Source organism: Emydura macquarii, unplaced genomic scaffold (assembly GCF_026122565.2).
Source record: "Emydura macquarii macquarii isolate MOO-44397 ecotype Brisbane River unplaced genomic scaffold, CSIRO-AGI_Emac_v2 contig_2292, whole genome shotgun sequence".
NCBI classification, from domain to species: domain Eukaryota; kingdom Metazoa; phylum Chordata; order Testudines; family Chelidae; genus Emydura; species Emydura macquarii.
The window spans coordinates 1794502-1821933 of record NW_027132429.1 but is presented as its reverse complement, the minus strand read 5'-3'; the positions used below and the strand labels follow the sequence as shown (position 1 = coordinate 1821933).

The 27432-nt window shown below is 58.3% G+C and overlaps 1 protein-coding gene across 1 annotated transcript in view; it reads left to right on the top strand.

Annotated features, from left to right (window-relative positions):
- The window catches only part of CACNA1A (calcium voltage-gated channel subunit alpha1 A), a 141424-nt gene that overhangs the window by 56223 nt on the left and 57769 nt on the right, over nucleotides 1–27432 (top strand). Inside the window, exons 7-24 of the mRNA XM_067560509.1 lie at nucleotides 5432–5535; nucleotides 6155–6270; nucleotides 7250–7306; nucleotides 7771–7860; nucleotides 9133–9342; nucleotides 9836–9948; nucleotides 10576–10688; nucleotides 11272–11403; nucleotides 11740–11812; nucleotides 12108–12225; nucleotides 12943–13010; nucleotides 14112–14218; nucleotides 14541–15365; nucleotides 15973–16439; nucleotides 17809–17947; nucleotides 18384–18513; nucleotides 21863–21922; nucleotides 23772–23878. Of these exons, the coding sequence (XP_067416610.1) occupies nucleotides 5432–5535; nucleotides 6155–6270; nucleotides 7250–7306; nucleotides 7771–7860; nucleotides 9133–9342; nucleotides 9836–9948; nucleotides 10576–10688; nucleotides 11272–11403; nucleotides 11740–11812; nucleotides 12108–12225; nucleotides 12943–13010; nucleotides 14112–14218; nucleotides 14541–15365; nucleotides 15973–16439; nucleotides 17809–17947; nucleotides 18384–18513; nucleotides 21863–21922; nucleotides 23772–23878 (3029 nt within the window). The remainder of the gene's footprint in view (nucleotides 1–5431; nucleotides 5536–6154; nucleotides 6271–7249; nucleotides 7307–7770; nucleotides 7861–9132; nucleotides 9343–9835; nucleotides 9949–10575; nucleotides 10689–11271; nucleotides 11404–11739; nucleotides 11813–12107; nucleotides 12226–12942; nucleotides 13011–14111; nucleotides 14219–14540; nucleotides 15366–15972; nucleotides 16440–17808; nucleotides 17948–18383; nucleotides 18514–21862; nucleotides 21923–23771; nucleotides 23879–27432) is intronic.

Here is a 27432-nt window from a genome sequence, read left to right as displayed (position 1 = left end):
CAGTCCCTGGCAGCCCTGACGCTGGGACCAAGAGGCATCTTGTGGCTAACATGTGTCCAAAGAGAGGCTCATGGCTTCTCCGGGACTGCAGTTCTGGAGCTGCCAGGCAGCAGTCCGTAGCCTAAGGGGAGCCTGCTTCCAGGATGCTGACAGGCTGCTTCTTTCTCTCAGCATTTTGTCCCTGATCCAAAGTGCAGTGGGGTCCTTACTACCAAGAGGCCAGGCACGCGGCTGGCCATGTGTGCAGAATTAATGAGCTGGGGCAGTCTGCTGAGTCAGGGAAAAGGCTGAGGAGCGCCACAGAGATGGGGGGTGGAGAGAGAGAGGAAGAGGAAAAGAGAGAGCGATGCTGTGCTGGAGCCCATAGGTCTCGTGGGGGTGGGAGAATGGGGGATGAAGATGGGCAGCCTGGCTGGCTGTGGACACACGGTGAGACGGGGCTGGAGGGGGCCTTTCAGACCCTTCACATACACAGCCACAGATTGCAGGGGGGGGCGTGTGAGTGAGGGATAGAGAGGGTGACTGGCCCTTTTCCAGCGGAAGCCAGGCCAGGCCAGCCCCACCTGTGCCATAATTAGTTGCTTTGTGGGCTGAGGGGTGGGGCTAATGGGATCAAGAGATACCTGATGAACACCTGGGGCTCTTAAAAAGGGCTGAGGCCTGGGGGGAATTCTTTCTCTGGGAGATAAGTTGGCCCCTGGGGGTACCCTGAGTTAGGGCCTGTAGAAGGCAGCGAGTCCTGTGGCCGGGAGGCAGTGGGAACTTGCTAGGATAACAGGCCTCTAGGGAGAAAGTCCTGGGAGGTAGGCACAGCTAAAAGCACAGATTGCTCTGCTGGGCTCGGCAGGGCAGAGAATGCCAGTAAGGGTAGACTGGGAGAAGCCGATTGGGACCGAGCAGGGAAGGGCTTAGGGTAGCCCATGAGGGGTGGAGAACTGAGCCTAGAAGGTGGGCTCAAGACCAGTCTAAGAGGAGCAGATGAAATTCTTATTTGTTAGGACTTTTAGTTGGACCCTTGTTCTCCTGGAAGGGGTCAAGTTTATTTAGTGAGACCATCACTGGCCAATGTAAGGAAGTGGAGACCCACCTTGGAGGGGGAAACTGAGGTAGGGGGGCTGCAGAGATGCTCTATGGCATGAGGGGTGCTCCGGAGGTGGGGATGTTGTTACAGTGTGGCCGACTGTGTTAACCTGCAAGTGAGGAAGCTCATGTGTGAGCATGGCACTGGAGTGTGTGAGCGTGGCCATGCAGGGCTGCGTGTGAGAGAACCTGTGAATGCAGCACTGTGGGAAAGTGGAGGTGGGTGGGTGTTAACTTGCATCTGTAAGGGCTGGGTTGTAGCAGCATGGCTGTTGCCATGTCTGTGTGTGTTAACACTGAAGTGTGTGCATGTCTGAGTGTGTGCCGGGATAGCCCCATGGGATGGTGTGCATTAGCCCGTAGCTGGGCTGGGGGAACATGAGTTTAGCTGTCTGAGTAGAAGACTGAATAAGGCGAGATGTTCTTTGAATGGTGACCAGGCCAGTTCTTGGATGAGACAGTGAAGAAAAGCCTGGGGTGCAGTAGGAAATGGCCGTGATGATCCAGGTGGGCACTTTTCTACCCCTTCGTGGCTGTTGATCTGGGTGTTTTGGTGGGGAGGGAAGCTGTGCTCCCGCAGCATCTGTCTTTTGCATCAAACACTAGTGAGATCACTGGAATCCTGTGACACTTTCCCCAGGAGTAACTGCTGTAGCCCCAGGGTCCTGGCCAAATTCCATTCAGCGTCTCCTGAAATCTCCGTTTGATACAGGCTTCTTCTTTGCTTTCTGCCCGAAAACGGCTATGCAGTGTTGGTGTGGGCTGTTAAGCTGCTGTGCTCCCCCGCAGAGGTAGCTGCATTTCAGTGGTGGGTGGCTGATCCCTCTCTAGAGACCATGAAGCACTTCGGGATGGAAAGCGCAATGTAAACATAAATTATTCCTTGTTCCATGAGCTAATCACACTAATGCAGGAGAGAGGCTCGTGTCCCAGGCCCACCGCAGAGGGAGTAGTGCCGCCTGCGTTTCTCTCTAGTCCCAAAGGCTTCCAAGTGGATTTGTAGCAGCCAGCATTGCTCTGTGAGTCAGCTGTTGTCCGCCCCTCCAAACTGGTGGTGGTTTAGGATCTGCGCCAGTCCTCTTGGCGAGAGCTGACCTTCCAGAAGCAACTGGAGTCTGCGTCAGGTGGGAGCAGGAGGAACTCCGGAATACAGCGCTCCAGGGCCGCTGTGTAGAGCCCTGCCGTGGGACTGGGATCCTGCAGGACCCCCTGCCATAATAGCAGGAGTGGGATTAAAGAGTCCCGCCCAGGCCTCTACTCCAGAGCCTGTGCTGGCTTCTGGGCAAGATGCTCCTCCATTGATAGACAGGGGTGGCTGTGGATGTGGGAGGGCAGGTGTGCGGGGTTGGGATACAAAGCCATTCCTAGCCAGCGCATAGGATCCACTCGGGCCCCACTTCAGGGGCACCAGATGGCTCAGGAGGTGGGGAACGGGCTATGGAGCCTTTCCCTTCCAGGGGTGCACCTCCAATCTAATCCCACGGCGGGGGGACTGGTGGTCGTGGGGGGACAGGGAATGTGTCACGAGGCCTTTTCTGGCTAGATGGTGCAGCTCCAATCCACTGCCCAGCATGGGGGTGCTGGCTGGGTCAGGAGGCTGGGGGAGGGGATATGGAGGCCTTTTCCTTTCAGGGTCTTGCTTTGAATTCAGCTCCGTTCACTAGTGTCTGAGATGTGCTGCCATGGGTCCCTACGTGAGATGAGTTGAGTGGGTCTCAGCCCAGTTCTGAGCTGCTGCAGGCCTGTGCCCCCTCCCGCCCCAAAGGTGGGTTCCCGCAGCAGAGGGCTGAGGCCTGTCTATAAGGGCCATGAGTGTGGGAGGGAAGATGCTGCCCATGCTCTCCGTGCTGTGGATAACACAGCCATCTGTCTCCTGGGCCAGCCGAGTGGGCGCTCCCGACCCCCTGATGAAAATTCACTTTGAGAATTAAAATATTCTCTGGAGGGGAGAGTTAAGGAGTCCCTGCGCCAGTGCTGTCTGCCCAGGTCAGAGCAAGCACTGCAGAGATGGAGGGGAAAAAAGTGCTCCATGGTTAAGTACAGTGCAGGAAACTTGGACTCCTGGGTTCTCTCGTGAGCACAGACTTCCCCTCGAGCAGTGGGAAAATCACTTTACTGTGCTTTGTGCCTCAGTTTCCCCATATTCCCCATATTACCTCCCCCAGAGGTGGGTCCACTAATTATTTTAACATTCAAGGCCCTGGGGTGGCAATACCCCATGTTAATTCTAACCTCACACGCCACCAGGCCCACCTTCTGCTTCACGGCAATGACCCAGACACCCACAAGCCAGCTCGTGTGGCTGATAGAACGCTGGTAATAGACAGGCATGAATGCAACGTCCCCATCAGCTCCACGCTGCTGTGTGTGCCACTGTGAGTAGGGGATGAAAGTGCCCAGCTCATCTGGAGGTGCCTGAGAACCAGAATCTCCCCTGGATGCAGAAGTTCAGTTGAGCCAATCCGTCAGTGGAACAAGCCCTTCCGATGCATTCCCTCACCGACAGCCCCGTCACTTGTGTAACCTTGGACCAACCCCAAACTCCCGGCCCTGTGGGTAATTGCTTCCTCTCACCCACCCCCATTCGTCTTTGTCATGTGCCTTTTGCACTAGATTTGAAAGAAGCCCTGGATAATTAACCAGCAAATCATTTGTTTCCATCTCCTTGTGAAGGAGGAAAGCAGAAAACGTGTGCATCCTGTACAGTTGTCTTACTACCATCCAGCGCCTGCTGCTCTGGTCCCAAACGGTGCTCGGGCGCTGATGTCGGCTGTGAAGCAGCTGTCGCGCTCCCCCCCAGAGACAGCTGCATTTCAGCACACAGGATTCTGTTGTTGTTTTACAGTCTGAAAAGGGGGGCGGGGAACAGACACTGAACCAGCCGAACTGTTGGCAAGAGGCAATGGCAGTCTGCCTCTGAGTGGGAGCTAAAGTGCCAGCTGAAGCTGGAAGCGGTTCCTGGAGGCAGGGTGGCTCCATGTGTGAGGTTGTTGCACCTTCTGCTGAGCCTACATCTACACAAGCGAGGGGTGTGATCCGCAGCTCACCCGGACGCCCCGCTGCTAGTGCATGGAGTCAGTGCACAAGACGCAGTAGTGGAGCTGTAGCAGTGTGGGCGGCAGGGGCACAGGTGTGCTGCCCCGAGTATGTACCCCTGGACCCCGGGTGGGTCTGTGCTCACACTCAGGGCAGCTACCTCGTGCTGGGGCTGCCACAGCTACCGGCTGTTTTAATGTGCCATCTCAGTAAGCGCTAGCATGCGGATGGGAGTCTCACCCCAGCTTGTAGTGCCGGCATAGCCGGAGTCACCCTGGCCATGCCACGGGCCAGGCTGTGGAGCAGCCTGCTGGCAAGACACAAGCACCTTGGAGAGCTCGGCTCCCTGCGGGATGGGAGTGGAGGGGCTGCCCCCCGGGACGGGACCCAACTTGGGGCTTGCAGAGTCTGCCCCTTGCAGTTACGGGGCGAGCGTGGATGTGGCAGAGTCTGGAGAGACCCTGAGGCCCCTTCACGTGCTCCCCACCCCTCCCCAGGCAGCGCTGTCACCCGACCCCTGTCTGCCGCTCTGGGCTCTGGTTACGCGGAGCAGCCAGGAGATTGCGGCTCGCTTTGTTCCTTGGTCTATATTTAGCAGCGAGAAACGGGGACAAGGAATCTTTAGTGGCTCATGGAGGCGAGGCGCACGACGCCCCATCCCATCGCCTGCCCTCCAGCCCCTGGCTCTACAAAGGGCAGGACAAAGAGGCTGATCAGAGAAGGGTCCATTAATACCTTCCCTGGAGCAAACCCGTGGCCTGCCGCTAATGTCGCTTTCAAGGCAGAAAGGGCGGGCGGCCAGGTTCTCTCGGAGCTGCGCAGGGAAGTGGCTGCGGGTGGGAGCTGGCAGAGTGGGGCGAGGGTTTGTTTGCAAGCAGCCGTGGGCACTGGGTGTTGGTGCGGAGAGTGTCACCTAGCAGTTAGAGCAGGGCTCTGGGAGTCAGAGCCCCTGGGATCTAGCCCTGCCCTGCGAGAGGAATGCACGTACGTCAGCTGGGCGAGTTCCCCTGCCAGGGTCCCCCATCCCACCCCGAGGCACAAGCCAGGAAATCAGCCCCTGGGGCCTGTTCTGGCCTCCCCTTTCTCGGTGGCTGCTGGTGGGGCGGAGGGGCTGTGGCTGTGTGTGTGATGCGGACGCCCCCCCCCAGGAGCTGGGCTGAGCCCCAGCAAACTCGGCTCCCTCGGAAGGGGGTTAGGAGTGTGCCTGCTGAGCTGGCGCCGCTTGGGTCGGTGGTCACCAGCCCCTCCTCCGAGGGAGATGAGCAGCCTGGCCCTGGCCAGCCTGCACTGTCTGAGTCCCTCCCTTTTCTCGCAGAGCAACGATGCCTCAGGGAACACTTGGAACTGGCTGTACTTCATCCCCCTCATCATCATTGGCTCCTTTTTTATGCTGAACCTTGTGCTGGGGGTGCTCTCTGGGTAAGTGCGTGGCCCCCTGCCCACAGCTGGGCCTCCGGGCTGTGTTCCCTATATGCCAAGCCCAGGACGTGATGGAGGGAATAGGGCGTGGTCCTAGAAGCCAGGGCACCTGGGTTCTATTCTAGGAAGAGGTGTTGGGAGGCAGGACCCCTGGCTGATATCCCAGCTGTGGGAGGGGAGTGGGGTTTAGTGGTTAGAGCTAGATGTGATCCTCCGCGGAGGGGTCAGCTCAAACCCAGTAGGCCTTTGCCATTGCTCCTGTTGGATTTCCTGGCACACACACCCTGCACCCACAGCTGTGCTGCTCCCCTACCTTTCACACACACAGCTGGGCACGCCCACATACCCTTCACACATGGACACACGTGTCGGTGCACGTGTCTTACACTCACACTGTGTGTACACCCCTGTCCGTGCAGATACATGGGCACACACACGTGAACACCTTGCTGCATAGACGGGCACTGTTCACACGCACATCCGCTGTACAGAGACAGGGTGCCCCCAATGGCACATTCTTGGGGGAGAAGGCGCATTCTGCCCCCTCCCTGTAATACCCACCTGCTCAGAGCCGTGCAGGGCAGCCTGGCGAACAGGTTGACTATTTCTCTGCCTGCAGGGAGTTTGCCAAAGAAAGAGAGCGGGTGGAGAACCGGCGGGCGTTTCTGAAGTTGAGACGGCAGCAGCAGATCGAGCGGGAACTCAACGGCTACATGGAGTGGATCTCCAAAGCGGGTGAGGACTCCTTTCTGCCGCGGGGTCGGGGGTTGGGGACATCCTCAGCTCTGCTTTCACACACTGGAGAACTCTGGGCAAGTCCCTGCCTCTCTCTGGGCCTCTGGCCAGCAAGGACAGATGCTATTCCCCTGACTCTGGGAAGAGGGTGCAGGGTCAGGTTCCCATCCCCTGCCCTGGCTTTCGTTTCAAGTGGCCAACAAACCGAAAGGTGCAAAGGCTCAGATCCTCAATGGAAGTTAGGTGCCGAAGCGCTTCTGAGGGCCTGGTCCAAAGCCCAGCTGGGTCTGAGCTGCAGCGTTTGACATCAAGAGCACTGAGATCTGCCCGAAAACGTGGGCTGATTTGCACAAGCCCCTTGCGATGACCCCAGCCTGCCTGTCCACTCAGCAGGGAATCCTGGAATCTGGTACTCCCACTCGAGTATTTTCCCCTGGCTCCGATCTTTGATGAAGCATTGTCTGCTCAGCCCTCCCGGGCGGGGTGCTAGAGTCACTGATCATCTGGGACCTGGGGGGAGGAGGCTCATGTGAGCTGCTAGGACGAGGGATGGGCTCCTGGTGGGAGTGGAAAACACTTTGCTTTTGTCTGACTCCCAAAATGAGCGATGTGGACCCCTCATCTCTTTCCATATTCCCAGTCACTTCTCTCCACCCCACCCTCCTCCCTCCCGTGACCCTCCCGTCTGCCTTCCCCTCGCTAGGGCTTTCCAGCCTCCTCCTACATGCCCTGGGGAGGGGTGCCCTGGAGCAGGGGCCTTTTGGCCATGTGGCTTCTTTCTGCACTGAACCTTCACGGGATGCTGTAGAGCCTTTCCCCCCGAAAGGAGGGAGCATAGATGCCCTTCTCTCCAGCCCTTGACTGCAGCCGAGCCAGCCTGGCCCCCGCCCAGCCCAGCTTCAGAAGGTTTCCCCAGAATTCCAGGGGCAGGCCGTCCACCAGTTGGTGCCTAGATTAATTCCCAGTTCTTTTCAACCAGAAGAAGTGATCCTAGCGGAGGATGATCCAGAGGGAGAAGAGAGACACCCCTTTGATGGTAAGCCATGAGCCCCTGCACACTGAGTGACTGGAGAAAGGGTGGCTCCCCTGCGACTTGCGAACACAGCTGCGCTACCAGGGGGCTGGCTGGAGGGCTCAGGAGGAACCAGGCTTTTGCTGTTCATCTGTCCATGGTCCAAAAAGTTTAGTAGATGGAAAAATAGTTGAGCGATTCTGGTGCAGCCTAGCCCAGCAGGGGGGCACTGTAGAGAGCGGGGCAGGAGCCCTGACTGTGACGGGAGCTCCCGGCCACTCTAGTGTCAGCCTCTCCTAGCTCGGGGCGCTGTTCAGAGCAGGGCAAGAGCACCCTAGCTGCTCTCAGAGGGGTGCTGCTGGGAGCAGGGCCGGGTCCCTGCGAGGGGCGCTCCTGGCTACTCCTGCACCTTCCCAGCAAGGGCAGAATCCGACTGGGAAACCCAAAGGATAATGTCTGTTTCTCTTGCCATGTTCCTATTGTTGGAGCTCTGCAGAGAGCCACCATCAAGAAGAGCAAGACAGACCTGCTGAACCTGGAGGAAGCAGATGATCAGCTGGCCGACATCTCCTCAGTGGGTAGGTCTGCAGCCTTGGGCACGGCTGGGGGTGGGGGGGGCACCACGTGGTGCTGGCAAGGGCAAAACCTGCCAGCCACTGTGACGCTTCTTGCCACCACCTGGCCTTAGCGCTAGGGAATCTTGTCTGCGCCTGCTATGGGCCAGCTCCCTGAAACCAGCAGCCTCTGGCAGCACAGGCCCTGTCCTCCAGGCCGTGCTCTGTCTGTCCAGGTTGGTGATAGGCAAACACGGATGCCCGGGTCCTCTGAGGTCCCTCGGGAGCTCCCAGCCCTGTTCCACTGAACACACAAAACTCTGAGATCGGCTGTTCCCGAGGGAGTTGGACACCCCAGCTTAGTAGATTCTACTCTGGGTCACCGTTTTGCTTAACACACTAACCAGTGAAAACAAGAAGAGATTGAAGTGATGGTGAGTGAGAACATTGGAAACAAACAATTACATATCAAACAGTCGGAACACGCTTTCTAGAGACTAACCTTAACTAACAAGGAACTCTTAGCTCCTAAAAGATACCCCAAGTTCTTTCCCCAGACTTTTCAACCAGTTTGGTTGAGACCCCTTCTCATAAGACCAAGGCCTCTGGCAGTTTGTCCTCACCAATGAAAGGAATAACTGGGGGTTCATCTGTATCCCCAGATATCATTTCAGAAGTTCATTGTCTTACCCCTAAACTCCTGCTGGTTTTGTGTTTTCTGCCAGCCCCCGTAAGCTGTTGATTAGTGTTTTGCTCAGACTGTAAATGGGTGTTCATTGTGAACCAGACAATTTGCGGTTTGCACATGACCAACTAGAGAGAGAAGCATCTCCTCCCCCAGCCTGACAGGAGTATGTGGGTCACGTTTTGGGGAGCTGCCGTCACTCACGGAAGGAGGGAAGATCAGCTGTGGTATATGCACACAGCTCTCCACCTGTTTTCCTCTTGCAAAGATTGTGCAGATAAGCGTGACACATGCTTTAGTAGAGACCTTACATGACCCCTTTTGCATGCACCCAGGGATCCCTGTATACTCCTGGGCCCCCTGCCAGCTGGCATCCAACGCTCCTTGGGTCACACTGCCATGCACACTGTCCTACAGAGGGGTTGTGAGGCTGCCCCCCTGAATGCTGTAAGTGCACTGAGATCCTGAGCCCTGGTGCCATGTTCCTCTCCAGGGGAGCTGGTGGAGAGTCAGCCATTTCAGGGCAGGGCGGGACCCAAGAAACTGCCCCCTCTGACCATTATCGAAGCCTCCCGGGGGCGGCTCCTAACCACCCTCTCTTCCCTCCGCAGGTTCGCCCTTTGCTCGCGCCAGCATCAAAAGTGCCAAGCTGGAAAACTCGACCTTTTTCCACAAAAGGGAGAGGAGAATGCGTTTCTATATCCGCCGAATGGTCAAAACTCAGGCCTTTTACTGGACAGTCCTCAGTCTGGTAGCACTCAACACCTTGTGTGTTGCTATAGTACACTACAGCCAGAAAGATTGGCTATCCGACTTCCTCTGTGAGTACAGCCACAGGCCTGGGCACGCGCGCCTTCGTTCTCTCTGAAATCCCCTCTGCCGTTTCACTGGGATCGAGGATTCCTCCTTATTTCCTCTCCTCCGCGCCCCGGCTGGTGCACCCCGACCGTACAGGTGGCTGCTTTTCGCCGCTGGGCGAGGCTGCGCCCCACCCCAGAGAGGGCCGTTCGTTAGTGCTGGGTGACTGATGTCGGTGTGGCATGGTTCCCACCATTAAACAGCTGCCACCCCCTGCCCCAGAGGGTTTTCGTGTGTATCCAAGTGTCTATCCGCTGGCAGAGCGTCTCTGATCCTTGGGGGTGAGGGTGCTACAGAGATGGAAGAGATTCTCAGTGTGTCGTTCAGTGGGCAGTTTAATTTCTTAGCGGAGAAGCCTGTGAAGGTTGGAGAGCAGGCACGCTGACGGGGGGTTTCTGGCAGGGAGGTCTGGGCAACTCTGAGCCATCTCTCTCTCTCTCTCTCTCTCTCTCACAGACTATGCAGAATTCATTTTCTTAGGACTCTTTATGTCCGAAATGTTTATAAAAATGTATGGGCTCGGAACGCGGCCTTACTTTCACTCGTCCTTCAACTGCTTCGACTGCGCCGTAAGTCTGCGCCTCCCTGCCCGCCACGGGGCCTGCGCGGGACGGCTGGGGTCACTTGCACCAGTTAAATCAGCAGCAGCTCCATCAGGCCGGAATCTGGTCTTCGCTACACCGGTGTAAATCTGGAGTAGCTCCATTGGGCTGATTCTGGTCTCAGTTACACCGGTGTAAATCTGGAGTAGGTCCACTAGATTCTGTGGTGTGTTACTTTGCATTTACACTGGTGTAACTCCCTTGAAGTCAACTTTAGTGGGGTTAGGTGGGCTTTACAGCAGTGCTGCTCTGATCAGAGTCTGGCCCCGTGGAGTTACTGTGGATGTACGCCTGCCTGGGGGCTGGAGGCAGGGGTGTGTCTGTGCAGGTCTGTATGCTTTTGTACATGCTAAGGGGTCGTATGGGTGGCAGGATGGGAGTGCATGCACAGAGGTGAGCGTTGGCAGGTGGGTGCACACGTGTACCTGTGATCATGTGTGTGCCCTTGGCTACATGCGTGTGAGTGTGAATACACAGCCTGTCCTCAGCATGCCGTCAGCCCGAGGGCGTGAGGCGTCAGCTCCAAGGGTCCCTGCACAGCAGAGGCCCAGAGTCTTTTGCAGGCCACCAATGTGCTCCTTTGCTCTCCGGCAGGTTATCATAGGGAGCATCTTTGAGGTGATCTGGGCCATCATGAAGCCTGGAACATCCTTTGGAATCAGCGTGTTACGAGCTCTCAGGTTATTGCGTATTTTCAAAATCACAAAGTAAGTTCTCTTGCTTCCAACATTTCTAAAACACGTGTGTGAGCAGTGTGTGGAGTACAGTGTGTGTGGAGTACGCATGGGGTTGCCAACAGTCCCTTATTACAAGGGACATCCCTTGTTTTTCCATCTCTGTACAACAAGATGGGAAGTTTCTGCAGAAAGGAGCAAGAAATCCCCCTGGCGAATGCTGCTCAATCCTGCTTAGTAGAAGTATTGTTAATGACGGTGGTGATTTAATTAATAACACCAGGGGGAGGGATGGGGCGGAGGTGCTAAGAAAACAGTCCCTTATTTTTTAGATAAAAATGGCAATCCGTGTGTGCTGTGTGTGTGTCTGTTTGTGGGTGTGTCTCTCTTTGTGGGTGTTCACCTCGAACTGGGAGCCCTAGGCTGTGCCATGCAGTGTAAACATCGAAAGGCGCATTTGGGTTTGTCTCATGCAGCCGGCAAATAACACGGCACCGACGCGAACACCCAACCCCACGTGTGCATCTGCCCGCCAACGTGTGCACCTGCCTGCCTTGGCCAGCCAGGCACACGCTGCCAGGGGCTCATGTGTGGTTCCTTTGGCTTCTCTCCGCAGGTACTGGGCTTCCCTGCGGAACCTGGTGGTGTCTCTCCTGAACTCCATGAAGTCCATTATCAGCTTGCTGTTCCTTCTCTTCCTCTTCATCGTCGTCTTTGCCCTTTTGGGAATGCAGCTCTTTGGGGGCCAGTGAGTAATTGGGAGGGGGGGGACCCTCCGAGCCGAGCCCTCAGCCAGCCTGTTGCCTTCCCAAGATCCTATCAAGCTCCGGGGCTGGAATGATAGTGAGCGTCTTACAGCCAGTTCTACTGCATTGCCTCCTGCAGAGAGAGCTGGGACTGCAGTAGCCAGGAACTCCCCTACAGCCAGCACTCCTACCCTGCGCCCTGCAGCGCCTTCCACTGGGAGAGGCTGGGACTGCAGCAGCCATGGCTGACTCAACCTTTTTCCTCTGCTGTGGCAGGCAGATAGAGGCGTGTGTGATAACATCCCTGTGTGTGTTGGTTTGATGTCTCCCCTGCGCAGGTTCAATTTTGACGATGGGACCCCTCCAACCAACTTCGACACTTTCCCAGCAGCAATAATGACAGTATTTCAGGTACGGACTCCATCGCTGCGTCCGTGCCGCAGGCAGGGAGCAGGGCAGGGAAACGGGAAGAGGCATCACTGCATGAACTAAAGGATTTCCAGTAAGCCCTCCAGCAAAACCAGACTGGACCCACTCCCTCGGGCCCCCAGTTTGGAGGTGCAATGTTCACCATAGCTCAAAGAGGCTGCTGGGTTGGAGACTTGTCTTCCCCTCTCAGTGTTGGTTACGGGGGCTCCGTTGGCCCCTGAGCACTGTCTGAAAGGGCCCTCCACCTCCTGGGGTGCCTTCTTCTTTTGCCTTTCAGATCTTGACTGGCGAAGACTGGAACATGGTGATGTACGACGGTATCAAATCTCAGGGCGGAGTCCAGCAGGGGATGGTGTACTCGGTCTATTTCATTGTTCTGACCTTGTTTGGTAACTGTATCCTTTGTTCACTATGGCAGGTGGCCCTAAGAGAGAGAGAAATCAGGCGGGAGGCTCTAGTGGGAATCAGACTCCTGGGTTCTAGTCCCAGCTCTGGGAGCAGAGGAGGGTCTAGTGCTTAGAGCAGGAGGGGCTGGGAATCAGGATTCCTGGGTTCTGTTCCCCGTTCTGCCTCCAGCTTATTGTGCAACCATGGACTAGGCAGTTCCTCTCTCTCTCTCTCTGCCTCCCTTTCCCCAGCTGTTAAATTCGGATAATGATTGACGACCGTTCCCTCACGTAGGGGATGTTCCAGGGCTGTGAGGGTTGTGAAGAAGTGCTTTGGGCTCGTCAGGGAACAGCAGAGTGGATGCCCCAGGGATGGTGCGTTGAAAACAGCTAGCTGTCTGGGCAGGCAAAGGAAAGAGAGCGATCCGGAGGCTGGATCCAGCCGGGAGCGGGTGGGACTGGAGGCTGTGAGGCTAGTCCTCGGTACATTTGGTCTCTTGCCATTTCCCAAGAGCCTGGCCAGCCCTTGGACCGGAGACCTGCAAAGAAGCCGCAAGTGCTGCAGGCCCTGGATGTGCTTCACAGGCCACATCCTCCAGGCTGAGGTAGCCCGGGTAATATGCTGAAAGCCAGGCCTGGCTTCAGCTGGGGCGAGGAGGGTAGCCTGTGGCCTTGGAGGTTTTGGAGATGGAGCCGCTGGCAGTTCTGCCTTGACTGGCTGACCAGATACCCTGCTGAACGTGTTTCTGGCTATTGCTGTGGATAACCTGGCCAACGCACAGGAGCTCACCAAGGTGGGAGCCGCTTCCCTGACCCAGCTGCCTCCTGGCAGGGTGAACCGGGGAGTGGGGGATTCGGTTTCCTTGATTTCCTCCTGTTTCACTCCCGCTTTCTTTCCCCACCACTTTTTCTTCTTTTCCAGCGAAGGAGTTGTCCCCCAGCCCCTAGGCTTTCGGGCTGTCCTGCTAACCTTCCATCACTTGTTTCCCACCTCTCTCCCCCCGGAGCTTGTCGGACTCCCAGCTCCCTTAGGTGATAAGAGAGAAACACTCCCCTGCCTGCCCCCGAGAGGCGCTAGTCACACACCACTCACCAGGGCCCATGGCAGCAGTGGCATCAGGACTCCTCAGCTGTGTGTCATAGGGCCTATACTGCTAGCAGCCAGGGATGATCTATTCTGAGGGGTTTTCACTTTCCTCTGAAGCATCAGGACACTGGTTGGGGTGGACCCGTCCTCTGAGGTGGTACGGAGAATCCTGTGTCTAAATGCCAGCCTGGCAGGCCTGGTTCGTGTGCGTGGGGTCTCTGGATCTGGGGCGGGGAAGGAATTTCTCCCCAGGTCACACTGGCAGGGCTCTTGTGGTTTTTTCACCTTCCGCTGCAGCCCGGGGCGCCTGCCGGGATCAGCTGTGCTCCTTTGCCTAGTCTGTTCCCTGCCATTGCTGAGGCTCGGGCACTAGGGGCAGCCCGGTCCCTCCTGTTCTCTGCCCATGGCACACACCAGTTTTGTCTCCCGAGGGCTGGGATGCTTTGGTCTAATAATCCCAGTTGCTGGGCTTGGTGCGCAGGAGCTGGGGCGCTGGCGCTCTGGGCTAGCCAGGAGGTCAGACTAGAGGATGCGATGGTCCCTTCTGGCCGTGGGCTCCTGAATTCTCCGTTAGCTGGAGTGGAGCGGGAGGCTGGGGGCTCTGGGGGGCAGCAAGTCTTTGAAGGTGTTTGCCAAGGCTGCAGCAGCGTTAGCATCCTCTGGGTGGCCTCACCCCCAGTCGAGGGGACAGAGCCCTGCACCGGACGGGGGCGTGGGGGGATTACAACACAGTGATCCTGTCGCCAAATGGGCAAGAAATCGGGGCGCGGCTGATGTGGGTTAAACGCGCCGTGTCTGTGCCTTTCAGGATGAACAAGAGGAGGAGGAGGTAGCCAACCAAAAACTTGCACTACAGAAAGCCAAGGAGGTGGCGGAAGTGAGCCCCCTGTCTGCAGCCAGCATGTCGATAGCGGTGTAAGTCCGTAGGTAGCTACGCCGGCAGCTGGGGCACGTAGCGGGGGCCTCGGGCTCTCTGGTTCCATGGCGCTGTCTCCGACCACAGGCTGCCGAGCCGCAGCACCGGCTCACAGTTAGAGACGAAGAGTGCTCGGGGCCGCAGTACGCTGTGGGGAGCGGGGCAGGAGCGCTGGCTGTGGGGGAGTAGTTCCCGGCTACCCCAGCCTCTCCCAGCTGGGGGCGCTGTGGGGAGTGGGGCAGGAGCGCTGGCTGCAGCTGGGGTAGAGAAGCAGCTGAATTCTAAAGGTGTTTCAAGAATCTGTCCCTGTGTCGGCTTCAGGAAAGAGCAGCAGAAGAACCAAAAATCCTCCAAGTCTGTCTGGGAGCAGAGGACGAGCGAGATGCGGAAGCACAATCTGCTGGCAAGCCGAGAAGCCCTGTACAACGAGATGGACCCCGAGGACCGATGGAAGGTGACCTATGCCCGGGCCATGCGGCCCGACATCAAGACCCACCTGGACCGGCCCCTGGTGGTCGACCCTCAGGAGAACCGCAACAACAACACCAACAAGACCCGGCCCAGCGAGCCCCCTGTGGAGCAGCGCTTCAGCCAGCCGCGGGCCGAGGATTTCCTGCACAAGCAGGCCCGCTACCACGAGCGCTCGCGGGACGTCAGCAGCTCCCGCAGCTACGAGCAGCCTGATGCAGGGGGCCTGGCAGGCCGACGGCAGCGCAGTGGGAGCAAAGAGACTGATTTGAACCAGGACGGCACCTACCGGGAGCTGGACTATCCCAGCCAGGAGCAGAGCTACCGCGACAGCGCCTCGGAGCGGATCAAAGCCGTGGACCCCCACCGCAGGCGCCAGCACCGGCAAGGAGGCAGCAAAGAGAGCCGCAGCGGGTCGCCGTGGGCGGCCGAGGGCGAGCGGGAGCATCGGCGGCACCGGACGCACCGCCGGATGGCAGAGGGTGGGGGAGGCAAGGCGGAGGGCAGCAAGGTGGAGCGGCGACTGCGGCACCGGGAAGGGAGCCGGCCCGCCGGCGGGGACATGGAGGCCGAGCAGCCCGACGGGGAGAGGCGCCGGCGCCACCGGCACGCCGCGCAGTCCACCTACGAGACGGACGGCAAGCGGGACGAGAAGGAGAGGCGGCACCGGCGCCGGAAGTGAGTGGCAGGGCTCCCGGGCGGGGATGGAGGAGCCTGCGGGGAGGGGCTGGGAACATTGCGTCCCGAGCCCCTCGCTTCTGTCCAGAAGATTGGGGGTGTATCATGGGGGAGGAGTGCTGTGGGGAAAACGGGAGGGGTCTGACCTGGGAGGGGTTTGGAGATGGGCCGCGCCCCTCCCCCCCCATCTTCAGTGTGCAGGGCCCTCACTCAGCCAGCAATGAACACAGGGCTGGGGCTGGGAAAAGAGGGGCAAGGGGTGTATCAACTATCAAGCCAGGCCCCTTCGCCTCCCCCCGTCTGCTGATTGCAGACAGGCACCAAGGTTGGCTTGGCCAAATCCTCCTGACACGTGTCCCTCTGAGTACGGGGCTGAGACCCGAGAACTCGTTCCATACAGGCTAGCAAACAGCCATCCCAGGCGGTGCTTGTCTGTCATTGACCCACAGCCTCTGGAGGGGAAGATCCCTGTCCCCTTCCCTGCCCCCCCCGCGCCAGCATTTCAGTGGGACCCCAGCAGCAGGCCGTTCAGGTTGCTCAGAAGAGAGATGAGGCCTCCTGTTCCCCGGCTCTGATCTGGGTCTTTTCCTTTGGGTTGCTGCTTTAGAGAGAACCAAGGCCCTGGTCCAATGCCTGGCCCGAACCTCTCCACCACGCGGCCGATCCAGCAGGACATGGGGCGCCACGAGCCCCAGGTGGCAGAGGACATAGACAACATGAAGAACAACAAACTGGCCACCACAGAGCCCTCCGACCCCCACAACGCCAGCCACCTCCAGAGCCCAGCGAAGGCGGGCCATCAGGCCAACTGCACGCCCACCCGGGCACCCCACACCCTGCCTGGCACCCTGGGCCAGCCGCCCCCCAACTCCCAGAATGCTGCCAATCGCCAGGCACCCAACAACCCCACCAACCTGCCCCAGCCCGGGCCCCCGAAAACGCCCGAGAACAGCCTTATCGTCACCAACCCCAGCACCCAGAACAACCCAGCCAAGGCTGCCAAGAAGCCGGAGCACACGGCCGTGGATATCCCGGCCCCCTTCACGCCGCCCATCAACAACACCGTCGTGCAAGGTAGGCAGCGGGCGGTCGGGGTGCCCCGGGGCAGAGCTCAGCCGTCCCCAATGTAGGCACCACAGGGCAGAGTCTGGTCCACCTCCAGGACAGGCATGTGGGGGTGCCATGGGACAGAGAGATCCCCCCCCCCCTCCAGCACAGGCATCCAGAGATGCTGCGGGGCAGAGCTTGATGCACCCCCCACGTAAGCATGAGGCGGGGGGGCGGTTTTCAAACTTTCTGAGCTGAGCCTCCCCTTTGAGTTACAAGTTTTGGTTCCCCCCCCCACCCCCCCCCCCCCACCCAGACAGAAATAGACACAGGGTGGGGGAAGGGGCCTGCAATGGTCTCACAGAGGGCTGGGGCTGGAGCCACGGCGCCTGGCTGTGCACCTGCTTGGAGCTGGAATTTCCCCTGGGTCAGATTGGCAGGGACCTGGGGGCTTGGCCTCCCTCTGCTGCGTGGGGCGCGGGGCAGCTGCTGGAGTCCTCTGGGCAGGTCTCATTCCCTGCCATCGCTGAGCCTTCGGGCGCGGGGGTGCCTCCCTCTCCCCTGTTCTCTGCCTCTGCCCCAGCGCTGGGGGCTCTTGAGGATTAAACGCTTCAGCTGACAGCTGTCGCCAGGTGAGCGGCCGGGGCTGTGCTGACCTGCTGGTCCCGTCTAGCCTTAAACCCAGTGAGACGATGGTGGCGTGTGGCTCACAGTGCGACAAGGGTGCCCCTCGGAGACCCCCTGAGGCCCAGCACCTCGCTGGGGCGGCGTGTGGCCCCCAGTGCTGCTCCCAGGAGCCGCCGAGAGCAGAGGGGTCCCCTCGGGCTCCCCTGCTTCCCCCCATGGCAAGGTGGTTAGGGACCCTGACCCCCCTCTACTTGCCACTGCACCCGCCGGCCTAAAACCCTGCCCTCGGCTGAAGGGATGTGTCGGACCTTCCGTCGCGCCACGCCTAGTCACGCGTGTCCCCCTACGGGGGGGGTGGGAGGGGAGGGGCTCTGTCTGTATGTCTGTCTGTCCAAGGCTGTGAGTGTGTGTGTGTGAGAGAGAGAGAGACACACACACACACACTCACAGTCATCTGAGCTCCCCTTCCCTGGGGGGTTAGAGAGCTCTCTGGCCTTAAACCCAGCACCCCGGGTGGGGACGCAGTAGGATGTTAGTGCTAAAGAGGGATGCAGAGCAGGGCCCGGGGGGGGCACCCCCAGAGCTGTGCTCTCCATCACAGCAATGGCCTCTGCCGGGCCACGTTCTCCCTGTCCGTGCCTCCGGGAATGGCACTGGCAGCCCTGTAGACGGGCAGGGGCTGTGCTGAGTCTGGTTCCGGGGTCCCAGGTCCGTGTCGGCCACTTCACTTCACTTCACTTCACTTCACTTCGTCCTTCTTCCCCCACAGTGAATAAAAACGCCAACCCAGACCCACTGCCAAAGAAGGAGGAAGAGAAGAAAGAGGAAGAGGACAGCGACCAGGAGGAGAACGGGCCCAAGCCGATGGTTCCCTACAGCTCCATGTTCATCCTCTCCACCACCAATCCGTGAGTGCCGCTCTCGCTGGGCCAGCCCGTGGCCATGGGCAGACGGGGGGCGTGTGCCAGGAACGTCCTGGCTGTTCCTGCCCTCAGGCCGAAGCGAGGGAAGGAGGCCAATGGGCACCCAAGCCAGCTGGGTTTGAATTCCCTGTTTCAGACTGAAGGGTGAGCGTCTGGCCGGCGGGGGGGAGGGGAGGCCTGGCAGCATGGCATAGCCGGCCAGGCACATTGCCGGGGGCTCGCTTTACTCTGAACCACTGAGCCTTGGCCACTGCAGCGGGTCGGCTATTGGCTTTGGGAATTGTTGGTCTGATCTGGTGTGGCGAGGAGGGGGGAATGCCGGGCCAGAGGGGCCCATTGGTCTGCGCCGGGGGGGGGGAGAGAAGGGGCCACGGTGCATCCGGGCGCCCTGAGAGCCATGTGCCGTCTTTGCCTGGCCCAGGTTCCGCAGGCTCTGCCATTACATCGTGAACCTGCGCTACTTCGAGATGTGCATCCTGATGGTGATCGCCATGAGCAGCATCGCGCTGGCCGCAGAGGACCCCGTGCAGCCCAACGCTCCCCGGAACAACGTGAGTCCCACTGCCGACCTGAACCCACCCCGCCCCGGAGCAGGCTGGGGGCTTCTCCCTCACATCCCGCTCGCCTGCACTGCCTGGGCTCTCAGGATTCCTCTTGCTCCCTGAGCCCAGGCCCTGCCTTGTTCCTGTTCCCCTCTCCCGGATTGTCCATCCAGCGCCTGCCCTCTCAGTCACTGCTGACCCCGCTGCCCTCCTGGGGCGCGAGGGGGCGCTGGGCTGCAGGGAGCAGGGTGGGGCTTTTCCTTTCTGGGCGATCCATTCAAAAACCAATCTGAACACCCCTGCCAACGGGATCTCTGCAGCATGGGGGGAGCTCGCCCTACTGCCACACAGGCAACTGTCACGGGGCTAAACTGAAAGCTAGAGAGACAATGCCGGGGAGTGAACGGGAAATCGGCAGGCTGCCCCAGTGCCACCCCTGGAGCCCAGTGCAGGAGATGCAACTGTTAGACCAGCCACTTCCCAAAATAAAGCCAAAGGCCTCTGCCCTTCCTCTTGCGTTTCTGCAGCGCTGCAGTTGTGCTAAAGTAGGTTAGGAGGGAGGCAGCCAGGAGTGAGAGCTCCATAAATCACCACCCTGCTCTCCCGGCAGCTGACACTGCAGTTTTCTCTCCGAGAGCCATGCTGGCCAGCTCCCGCAAGGGCCTGCCGGGGAGAGCAGAGTGAAAGAATTAGAGCAGCATCCCCAAAGGGGCGGGGAAGCAGGTCTCAGCCAAGTTCCCGTGCCTGCTCTGCCTTCCCCTTCCCCGCGCGCAGCTTCTGGAGACTCTTGTGATGATGATAACAAGCTGGCGCGTCTCGAAAGGAGGGCTCCTAAAGCCCCGTGTTATCTGAACGGAGAGTGGCTGCCCCTGGCACTGGCATGCAGCCCCCTCTGGGCTGGGGCATGGCAGGTATTTAACAGCCACACATTCGCACAGCCCAAGGATCACTCACTCAACATGGAAGTTCAGCCCTCTCTCCGGTGAGGCACAGTAGCTGTTTAACAGCCACAGGCCAGCGTTGTACAGCACGAGGGGTCCGGAAGTGAAGGAAAATCCTGTATCTGACTGTAACTGCAGTGGGAATTTGAGGGAGAACAGAAACGACCCATGTTGAAGTCTGACTAGGACACCGGGGTTTGCACCTGGACACTTGCTGGGCGTGCCTGGGTATCTATGACCGGAGGTCGCATCCACACCAAGATTTTGAGTGGGGACTCTACTGGCACACAGGCTGAAAACCCTGGCGGAAGGACATCGCCATGGAAGAGTGACTAGGGAACACCTACCAGAGATCAGTGGGGAGATGCAATGCCAACTCTCAATAGGTCCCACATTGCTCCTGGAGGCCAGGGACTAGGCGGCACAGGGGGGTTGGAAACGAGCTAGGGACAAATTTGAGGAACTGTCCCAGATTGAGGTGTCATTGGAGGAGGTTTTTTTAACAAATTGATAAGTTAAACAGTAATAAGTCACCAGGACCAGATGGTTCCACTCATGAGTTCTGAAGGAATTAAAATGTGAAATTGCAGAATTGCTACCTGTGGTATGTAACCTAGCATTCAAATCAGCTTCTGGACCAGAGGGCTGGAGGATAGCTAATGTGATGCCAATTTTTAAAAAAGGCTCCAGAGGCGATCCCGGCAATTACAGGCCAGTAAAGCCTAACTTCAGTACCAGGCAAATTGGTTGAAACCATAGTAAAGAACAGAATGATTAAAGATATAGATGAATGCGATTTATTGGAGAAGAATCAACCTGTTTTTTGTAAAGGGAAATCATACCTCACCAATCTACTAGATTTCTTTGAGGGCGTCAACAAGCATGTGGACAAGGGTGATCCAGTGCATTTAGTGTACTTTGACAAGGTCTCTCACCAAAGGCTCTTAACCAAAGTAAACAGTCATGGGATAAGATGGAAAGTCCTCTCCTGGATCAGTAACTGGTTAAAAGACAGGAAATAAAGGATAGGAATAAATGGTCAGTTTTCAGAATGGAGAGAGGTAAATAGTGGTGTCCCCCAGGGGTCTGCACTGGGACCAGTACTGTTCAATGTATTCATAAATGATCTGGAAAAAGGGGGTAAACAGTGAGGTGGCAAAATTTGCTGATGATACAAAACTACCCAAGATCGTTAAGTCCAAAGCAGACTGCGAAGAGTTACAAAGGGATCTCCCAGAACTGGGTAACTGGGCAACAAAATAGCAGATGCAATTCACTGTAGATAAATGCAAAGTAACGCACATTGGAAAACAGAATCCCAACTATCCATATAAAATGACGGCATCTAAGGTAGCAGTTCCTATTCATGAAAGAGATCTTGGAGTCAGTGTGGATAATTCTCTGAAAACATCCACTCGATATGCAGAGCCAGTCAAAAAAGCTAACTGACTGTTGGGAATCATTAGGAAAGGGATAGATAATGAGACAAAATATCATATTGCCTCTTAATAAATCCATGGGACGCCCACATCTTGAATACTATGTGCAGATCTGGTCACCCCATCTCAAAAAAAGATATATTGGAATTGGAAAAGATACAAAAAAGGGCACCAAAAATTATTAGGAGTATGGAAAAGCTCCCATGTGAGGAGAGATTAATAAGACTGGGACTTTTCAGCTTGGAAAAGAAGCGACTCAGGGGGACATGACAGAGGTCTACAACATCATGACTGGTGTGGAGAAAGTAAAAAAGGAAGTGTTATTTACTCCTTCTCATAATACACAAACTCAGGGTCACCAAATGAAATTAATAGGCAGCAGGTTTAAAATGAGCAAAAGAAAGTATTTCTTCACACAACTTATGGAACTCCTTGCCAGAGGATATTGTGAAGGCCAAGACTTTAACGAGGTTTAAAAAAAACTAGGCTAGTTCATGAAGGCTAGGTCCATCAGGGCTATTAGCCAGGCTAGGCTGTTTAGCCAGAGACTGGGAGGGGTGACGGGATGATCACTTGGTGATGACATGTTCTGTTCATTCTCTCTGAAGCCCCTGGCATTGGCCAGCATCAGCAGACAAAACACTGGGCTAGCTGGACTCTTGGTCTGACCCAGTGTGGCCGTGCTTCTGTTCTAGGCAGACTCACTGGTCCGAGTCCCCTTGGAACAGCTGCTTGGTGGCTTCTGCTCCCTGAGCCTGGTGGGTCTCAGACATCTCCCCAAACCACTCCTGCAAGAGGCACTGCCCGGCCCCCTGGTGCCAGCCTCAGTCAGGGACCCCAGACGGGCTGGGCCGTGCCCTCGCTGCACTGTGACTAATGCAGCATCTCGTCCTGCCCTGGGTGCTAGCAAGGGGAGCCAAAGGGGCGTTTGCTTGTCTCTGGTCTGCACCGAGACCCTCCCTCTCTTCTCCCCCAAAGGTTCTGCGCTATTTTGACTACGTCTTCACGGGCGTCTTCACCTTCGAGATGGTCATTAAGGTGAGTCCGGCAGGGACCGAGGACTGGGCTGGGAGCGGTGGGAGGGTTTCCTTCTGCACTGACAGCAGCCAGGGCAGAGAGGCCAAGGGGGCACAGGCCATGGGGTCTGACTTCCCCCCTCGCCCGCTCCAGGGAGGAAGGTTGGAGAGGGAAGGGAGCTATCTTGCGCTGTGGATGGAGGGGAGCAGTCCCAGGGATTCAATGAGCTGTTTCAGTCTCTGACTCTAGTGACACTGGAGTAAATCCAGAGTCGCTTCACTGGCTACGTTTACACCACTGTAGCTGAAAGCAGAACCTGGCCGTAGAGCTCTGTGATGGAGCTGTCTGGCCCATGCGTGTCCGTCTGGGTATCTCAGCGGTGTCTGCTGTGCTGCTGTCTGAGTGCGTACGTGGGAGGGAGCGGGAGGGGTTTTCACCCATCCCAGGAGCTCTGCCATTAACAATATGGTGACGCCCCATGTCCAGCACCCCCAGCTCCATGGCCCACCACAGGGGTCATCGCCCAGTGCCACGGCCTGCTCCGAAGCTGTCACCCAGCACCATCAATCGCCCAGCGGCACGGCCCCTCCCAGGCCATCACCCGGTGCCCCCAGCATATGGCAGGGTCATTCTCCTGACTCAGCATGGCCCTGCTCCAGGCCTGCAGTGGCGCAAGTGGAGATCTGCAGGCTTGTGCAGTACTCTTTAAAGAAGGGGTCCTGGCCAGGAGATCCCTCCTGTGTCTGACCCAGCCGCCAGCCCGGGGCTGCTGCAGAGAAACACTGAACCCCACCTGGGGCGCGCGGCTCTAGCTCCCTCTGTTAGCAGCTCCTCTTTCGTTCCTGACAGCTTGTGTCTCATCCCACCAGTGGCCCAGGTGGCCAAGGCCACTGGCCATATGAGGCCCCAGGCCGCCAGTCCCGCACAGCCCATCTGCCTGTTAAATACAGCCCTTGCCCCCGCCCCGACTCTGTGTGTATGGACCTGCCGGGGGGCCCCCAAACTGGGAGGAGGGGGGTTGAGTGGCCTGCCAGGTGTGGGTCCCTATCCTGGAGCCGTCCATTCCCCAGCGCCAGGGCAGGTAAAGGGGGACTTGGAGGGGGAGAAGCTGAGAGAGGAGACTGGTGCCTTGCAGCAGCTCTGCTGACATTTCCTCCCCACGGGGCGATGAGGCGTGCGGAGCTGGAAGGGCAGAACTTGGGGGAGGAGGGTTGGTGTGGGGCGAACCCGTAACGGAGGGAAGGGAGGCCTGGAATCCAGCCAGGAAGGGCTAGGCCGGGTAGTGGCAGAGGGACCCCTGCGGCTGTGCAAAGGGGTGGGGGCTCGTTTCAGGGGACACTGAACCCTGAGCTGCGCCCTGGAGAACCTGGGGGGTGGGAGGATCCTGCGTGTGGGGACGGGACTGTCTGCTGGGGCGGAGAAGAGGATGGAAGGACTCGGACTCAGGCCAATAGGGCCCCATCTCCAGGAGAAAGCGGGGCTGGGTTCTGGAACAAAGCGCCCCAGGAGGCAGCAGCAGCGGCGAGCGACGGTGGGGGGTGCCGCCGGGCCAAGTTCCTCCTCTCAGCCGGTGGGGGGCACTCAGCAGTGACAGGGCTGCCTCTGGGTTAGCTTGAATTAAGCTTGGGAAGAGCGAATTGCTCCTTACAGCCCAAATGTTGCCGGGCGCTGAGCGGCTCCCGCCCATCCATGGGGCTAGCAGGACATGCCTGCCTCCTCCTGGACTCTGGAGCCCTGGCCCCAGCCCTCCCCTGAGGAAGTCACGTCCCCACCCCGCGCCTGTCTGTACAAGGAAGATAGCGGGATGGACCCTGCTCTGCCGAGAGCCGCCCCAGCCGACCCTCTGCCTCTGCTTTGCTCCCTGCCACAGATGATCGACCTGGGGCTGGTTCTTCACCAAGGCGCCTATTTCCGGGACCTGTGGAACATCCTGGATTTCATCGTGGTCAGCGGAGCTCTGGTGGCCTTCGCCTTCACGTGAGTTTCCTGCGGGAGCTCTCTCTCACTCGCAGTCCTTCCCGGGCCCTGGCTGGGCAAATGGGGAAGAAAACCCCCATTTGCTTGTTGCATGACGGTCCTCCTCCTTACCCCGCCCCGCCACGCCCCCATTCGCTGCCACCTCCCCAACCAGCCACGGAGCATGCATGGAACGGCGGAGTGACCTCCCCGCCAGCTTGGACGCATGCGGAGCCGCTCCCACGGGCCAGGTAATGGCAGTCCATCCTTCTCGCTGTGCAGGCCCCGCAATCCAGACCTCACCCGCAGGGCTAAAGGAACGGGCATCCCGAGCGGAGCCCGGCAACGCAGCCCCAGGCCCGGCCGCGCGCTGTTGGCTTCAGGAGCTGGATTCTCAGGGTCTTGCAGTCGAGCCGTAGGGCAGTGATGTCCCCCTGGCCCTCGCGGACTGGCCCAGCAGACCCCTTGCCGAGCAAAAGCCCCACGGGCAGCGAGGACCAGTCCTGTTTGGAGAAGGGGTTTCAGTGTGTTAGTCAGAGCCCAGCAAGAGCGGCTCAGCAAATCTGCAGTGCCGAATCCAGGGTGAGCGTCAAGTGGAGGGCTGGGGTCTAGTGGTTCGAGCAGGGCGGCTCCCGGGTTCTTTCCCCAGCTCTGGGAGGAGAGTGTGGTCCAGTGGTTCATGCAGGAGGCGGGGGCTGAGAACCAGGGCTCCTAGGTTCTGTCCCTGGCTCTGGAAAGGAGCGTGTTGTGCGCACAGTGCGGTGTAGTCATTGCAGCGCTGCTGGATTCTGCGACTGCCTGCCTGGGTAACGCCTGGCCCTGCTGTTCGCACTCTCGTGGTGGGAGGCTCCTGGGCCCAGCAACTCCTGGCAGGTTGTGAGCCCCAGCCCACCTGTGCTCAAACAGCCAGTGAAGGGCTAGACTGCACCAGTTCTGTGGCCGAAGAGCTGAGTTACTCAACCCCCGAGCAGGTTCTGTACCCTGAGGAAGCAAGGCACAAGGGCCAGCAAACGGCTGGGGTCACACGTGGTTATTAGGGGGGCTTGTATGTACAAGGACACATGAACCAGGAGAGCCCTCGGGGCCCCCTGTGGCACCCCCAGGGGTGGGCTCCCCTGCTGCAGGGACAGCCTGCTGAGACCCCCTCAGAGTCACTGCTGGTAGGCAAGATCATCTGGGCAGGAAGAGTGGGCAACGCCAGAGGGCCTGGATGGTACAGCCGGCTGCACCCCCAGAATGTGTGTCCCCTGCTCCCCACTCCCCCTGCATGCCCGGCGCTGCCCCACTTATTGATATCCCCCCTCCCCCCTGCATGGTCTGTGCTGGGAGGCACAGGGGCTCCCCCTGCCATTCCTGACCCTCTGTGTGGGGCAGGGCAAACTGCTGGGGCTGCTGGAGGAGCTGCCCCTTTTCCATGCTGCGCCTGAGGACTGGCCGTTTTGGGGCATTTGGTGCTGCCGTCTCCCCAGGAGGTCACGAGTGGAACCGAGACTGCGCTGGTGGTGGCATCGGACGGGCTGTGTGTGTGATGAGTCTGAGGGGTTTCAGCCATTTCCCCAGGGGGACCAGGCTCCCCCATCGCACCCATGAAAGGGCGTTGCCAGCGGCGTTTGGGGCAGGACTGGGGGCAAGTTAGCCGGGCAGGGCAGGGCTGTGAATGCCATGGCCCATCCAGGACTAGCAGCTCCGGCTGGAGGCAGCTGCCCCCCGGTGGGGTGAGGCAGAGAAGAGAACTCACTGCTGGTTACATGTCCCGGCTCTCTAGAGAGAGATTTTGTTCTGAACTGGGCTGAAGCAGAGCTCTGGCATCTGGTTCCCTTCTCCCCCACCCCGGAGTCACACCGCTGAAGCTGGAGCAATGCTGGTGTAGAAGAGAGTCAGGGCTTTCCGTAGCCTTGTGCCCTGGTCCCTTGGCGCTAGCGAGGAGGGTGCGAAGGGGCCTCAGGGCAGGCACTGCCATACCGCTCCTCCTGAAGAACCCGCTCCAGTGCAGGGAGCCCCAGACTGGCTCCTCCATCTTCACAGGAGCCCCATGTGCAGGGCTCGGTGATGTAGCGGAGAAGAGGGGCAGAAGAAGGTGTGGCCAGGGCAAACCTGTGCCCCAGTGGTTCTGCACCCCTGCGGTAGCCCATGGTGGTTGTAACAGGGATGCAGGCTCGGGTAGCCCTGAGCGTGACCCTCCAAAGCATACAGAGCAGGGAGGTCTCGCCAGGCTGCCTTTTCCCTGGAAACCTGAGGCCATATGGTATGACCAGCAGGCCCCTAGGAGCCTTTGGTGAAATCAGGGGCAGAACCCATAGTCGGAGGGGGGTGTGAACTGGGCGGTGAGCTGGGCTATGTAATTTGGGGGAGGGGAGTGTGTTGGTGGACCCAAGACCCATTTTGCATTTAACCCACCAAGACGCAACTGCAGATATAGGGAAGAATGGGTATAAAGGTTAACCGAACATTTCAGACCCCTCAGAAAAGGCTCTGGGGTGGGGAGCGTGGGGGGATCTTTTCCAGTCAGTTTGCTCACCCCTGTCAGAGGCTTTCCCCCATTGATTGAATCCACCTGCCTCTCCTCCTGCAGAGAGCTCTGAGCTTTCCCCTCCTCACCCCACCCCACCGCCTTGTTTATTTCACCCTGTTTCGTGTCAGTTTCATAAAAGTTCATCACCAGCCTAGAATGGTTTGAGCCAGTTGGGTCGGTTGTGGCAACACCAGAAAGGTCTCTGTGTGGATGTTCTGCTGCGCTGTGTTGCTGTCTCCCCTGGCGGGGTATACTGCCCTCCACCACGCCACGTCAGCCGTACCAGCCATCCTGGGGTCTCGACAGCTGGATTCTACCTCTGCCACACGCTGCTCTGACCACAGCTCTTCTGAGGTGGGCTGATGGCAAGAGGCCTGAGGAAAGCAGCGCCCATCGCTACGCGTGGGACACCTGGCCTGATTCTCCTTCCACACTGGCAGACATCCAGGGTACCTCCACTGAAGTCAGTGGAGTTACACCGATGTAACAGAGCAGAGGCTGTGCCCCCAGGGGCCAAAAGCTGGTGTCAGTCAGCACAGCTGTGTTGAAGTCAATGCAGCTCCACCCATTTACACGTGCTGAGGATCTGGACCAAGGCACTTGGGTCTAGAATTTGACCCGTACTAACACTCTTGTTCCTGATGCTCCTCTCAGCGAGGTGCGAACTCTGCCCTTGTTTGCACTGCTGTCAATCCAGAATCTCTCTGCTCTGTTTTTCCTCAGTCCTTAGCCAAGCATGATTCCAAGTGGGCTAAATTCAGAGCCCTTTCCCCAGGCTTGGTTGTCACTTAAATGGGTGTTACCCTGGAGTAACAGGGAGCAGCAACTGCCCTCCATCCTTACCGGGACAACGTCTCTTTGAAGGGCCAATCCTGTGAGGTGCAGAGTACCCACCGCTCTCACTGAAGTCACTGAGAGGTGAAGGTCCTTGGCACCTTGAAGGATTAGGCCTTCAGTCAGTGTGAGTTTTGTCTGAGTAAGACCTGAGCAAACCCTGAGTAACGATCTCTGGATTTGTCCCATTGCCCTCAATTTATTTGACTTCACTGGGAGTTTTGCATAA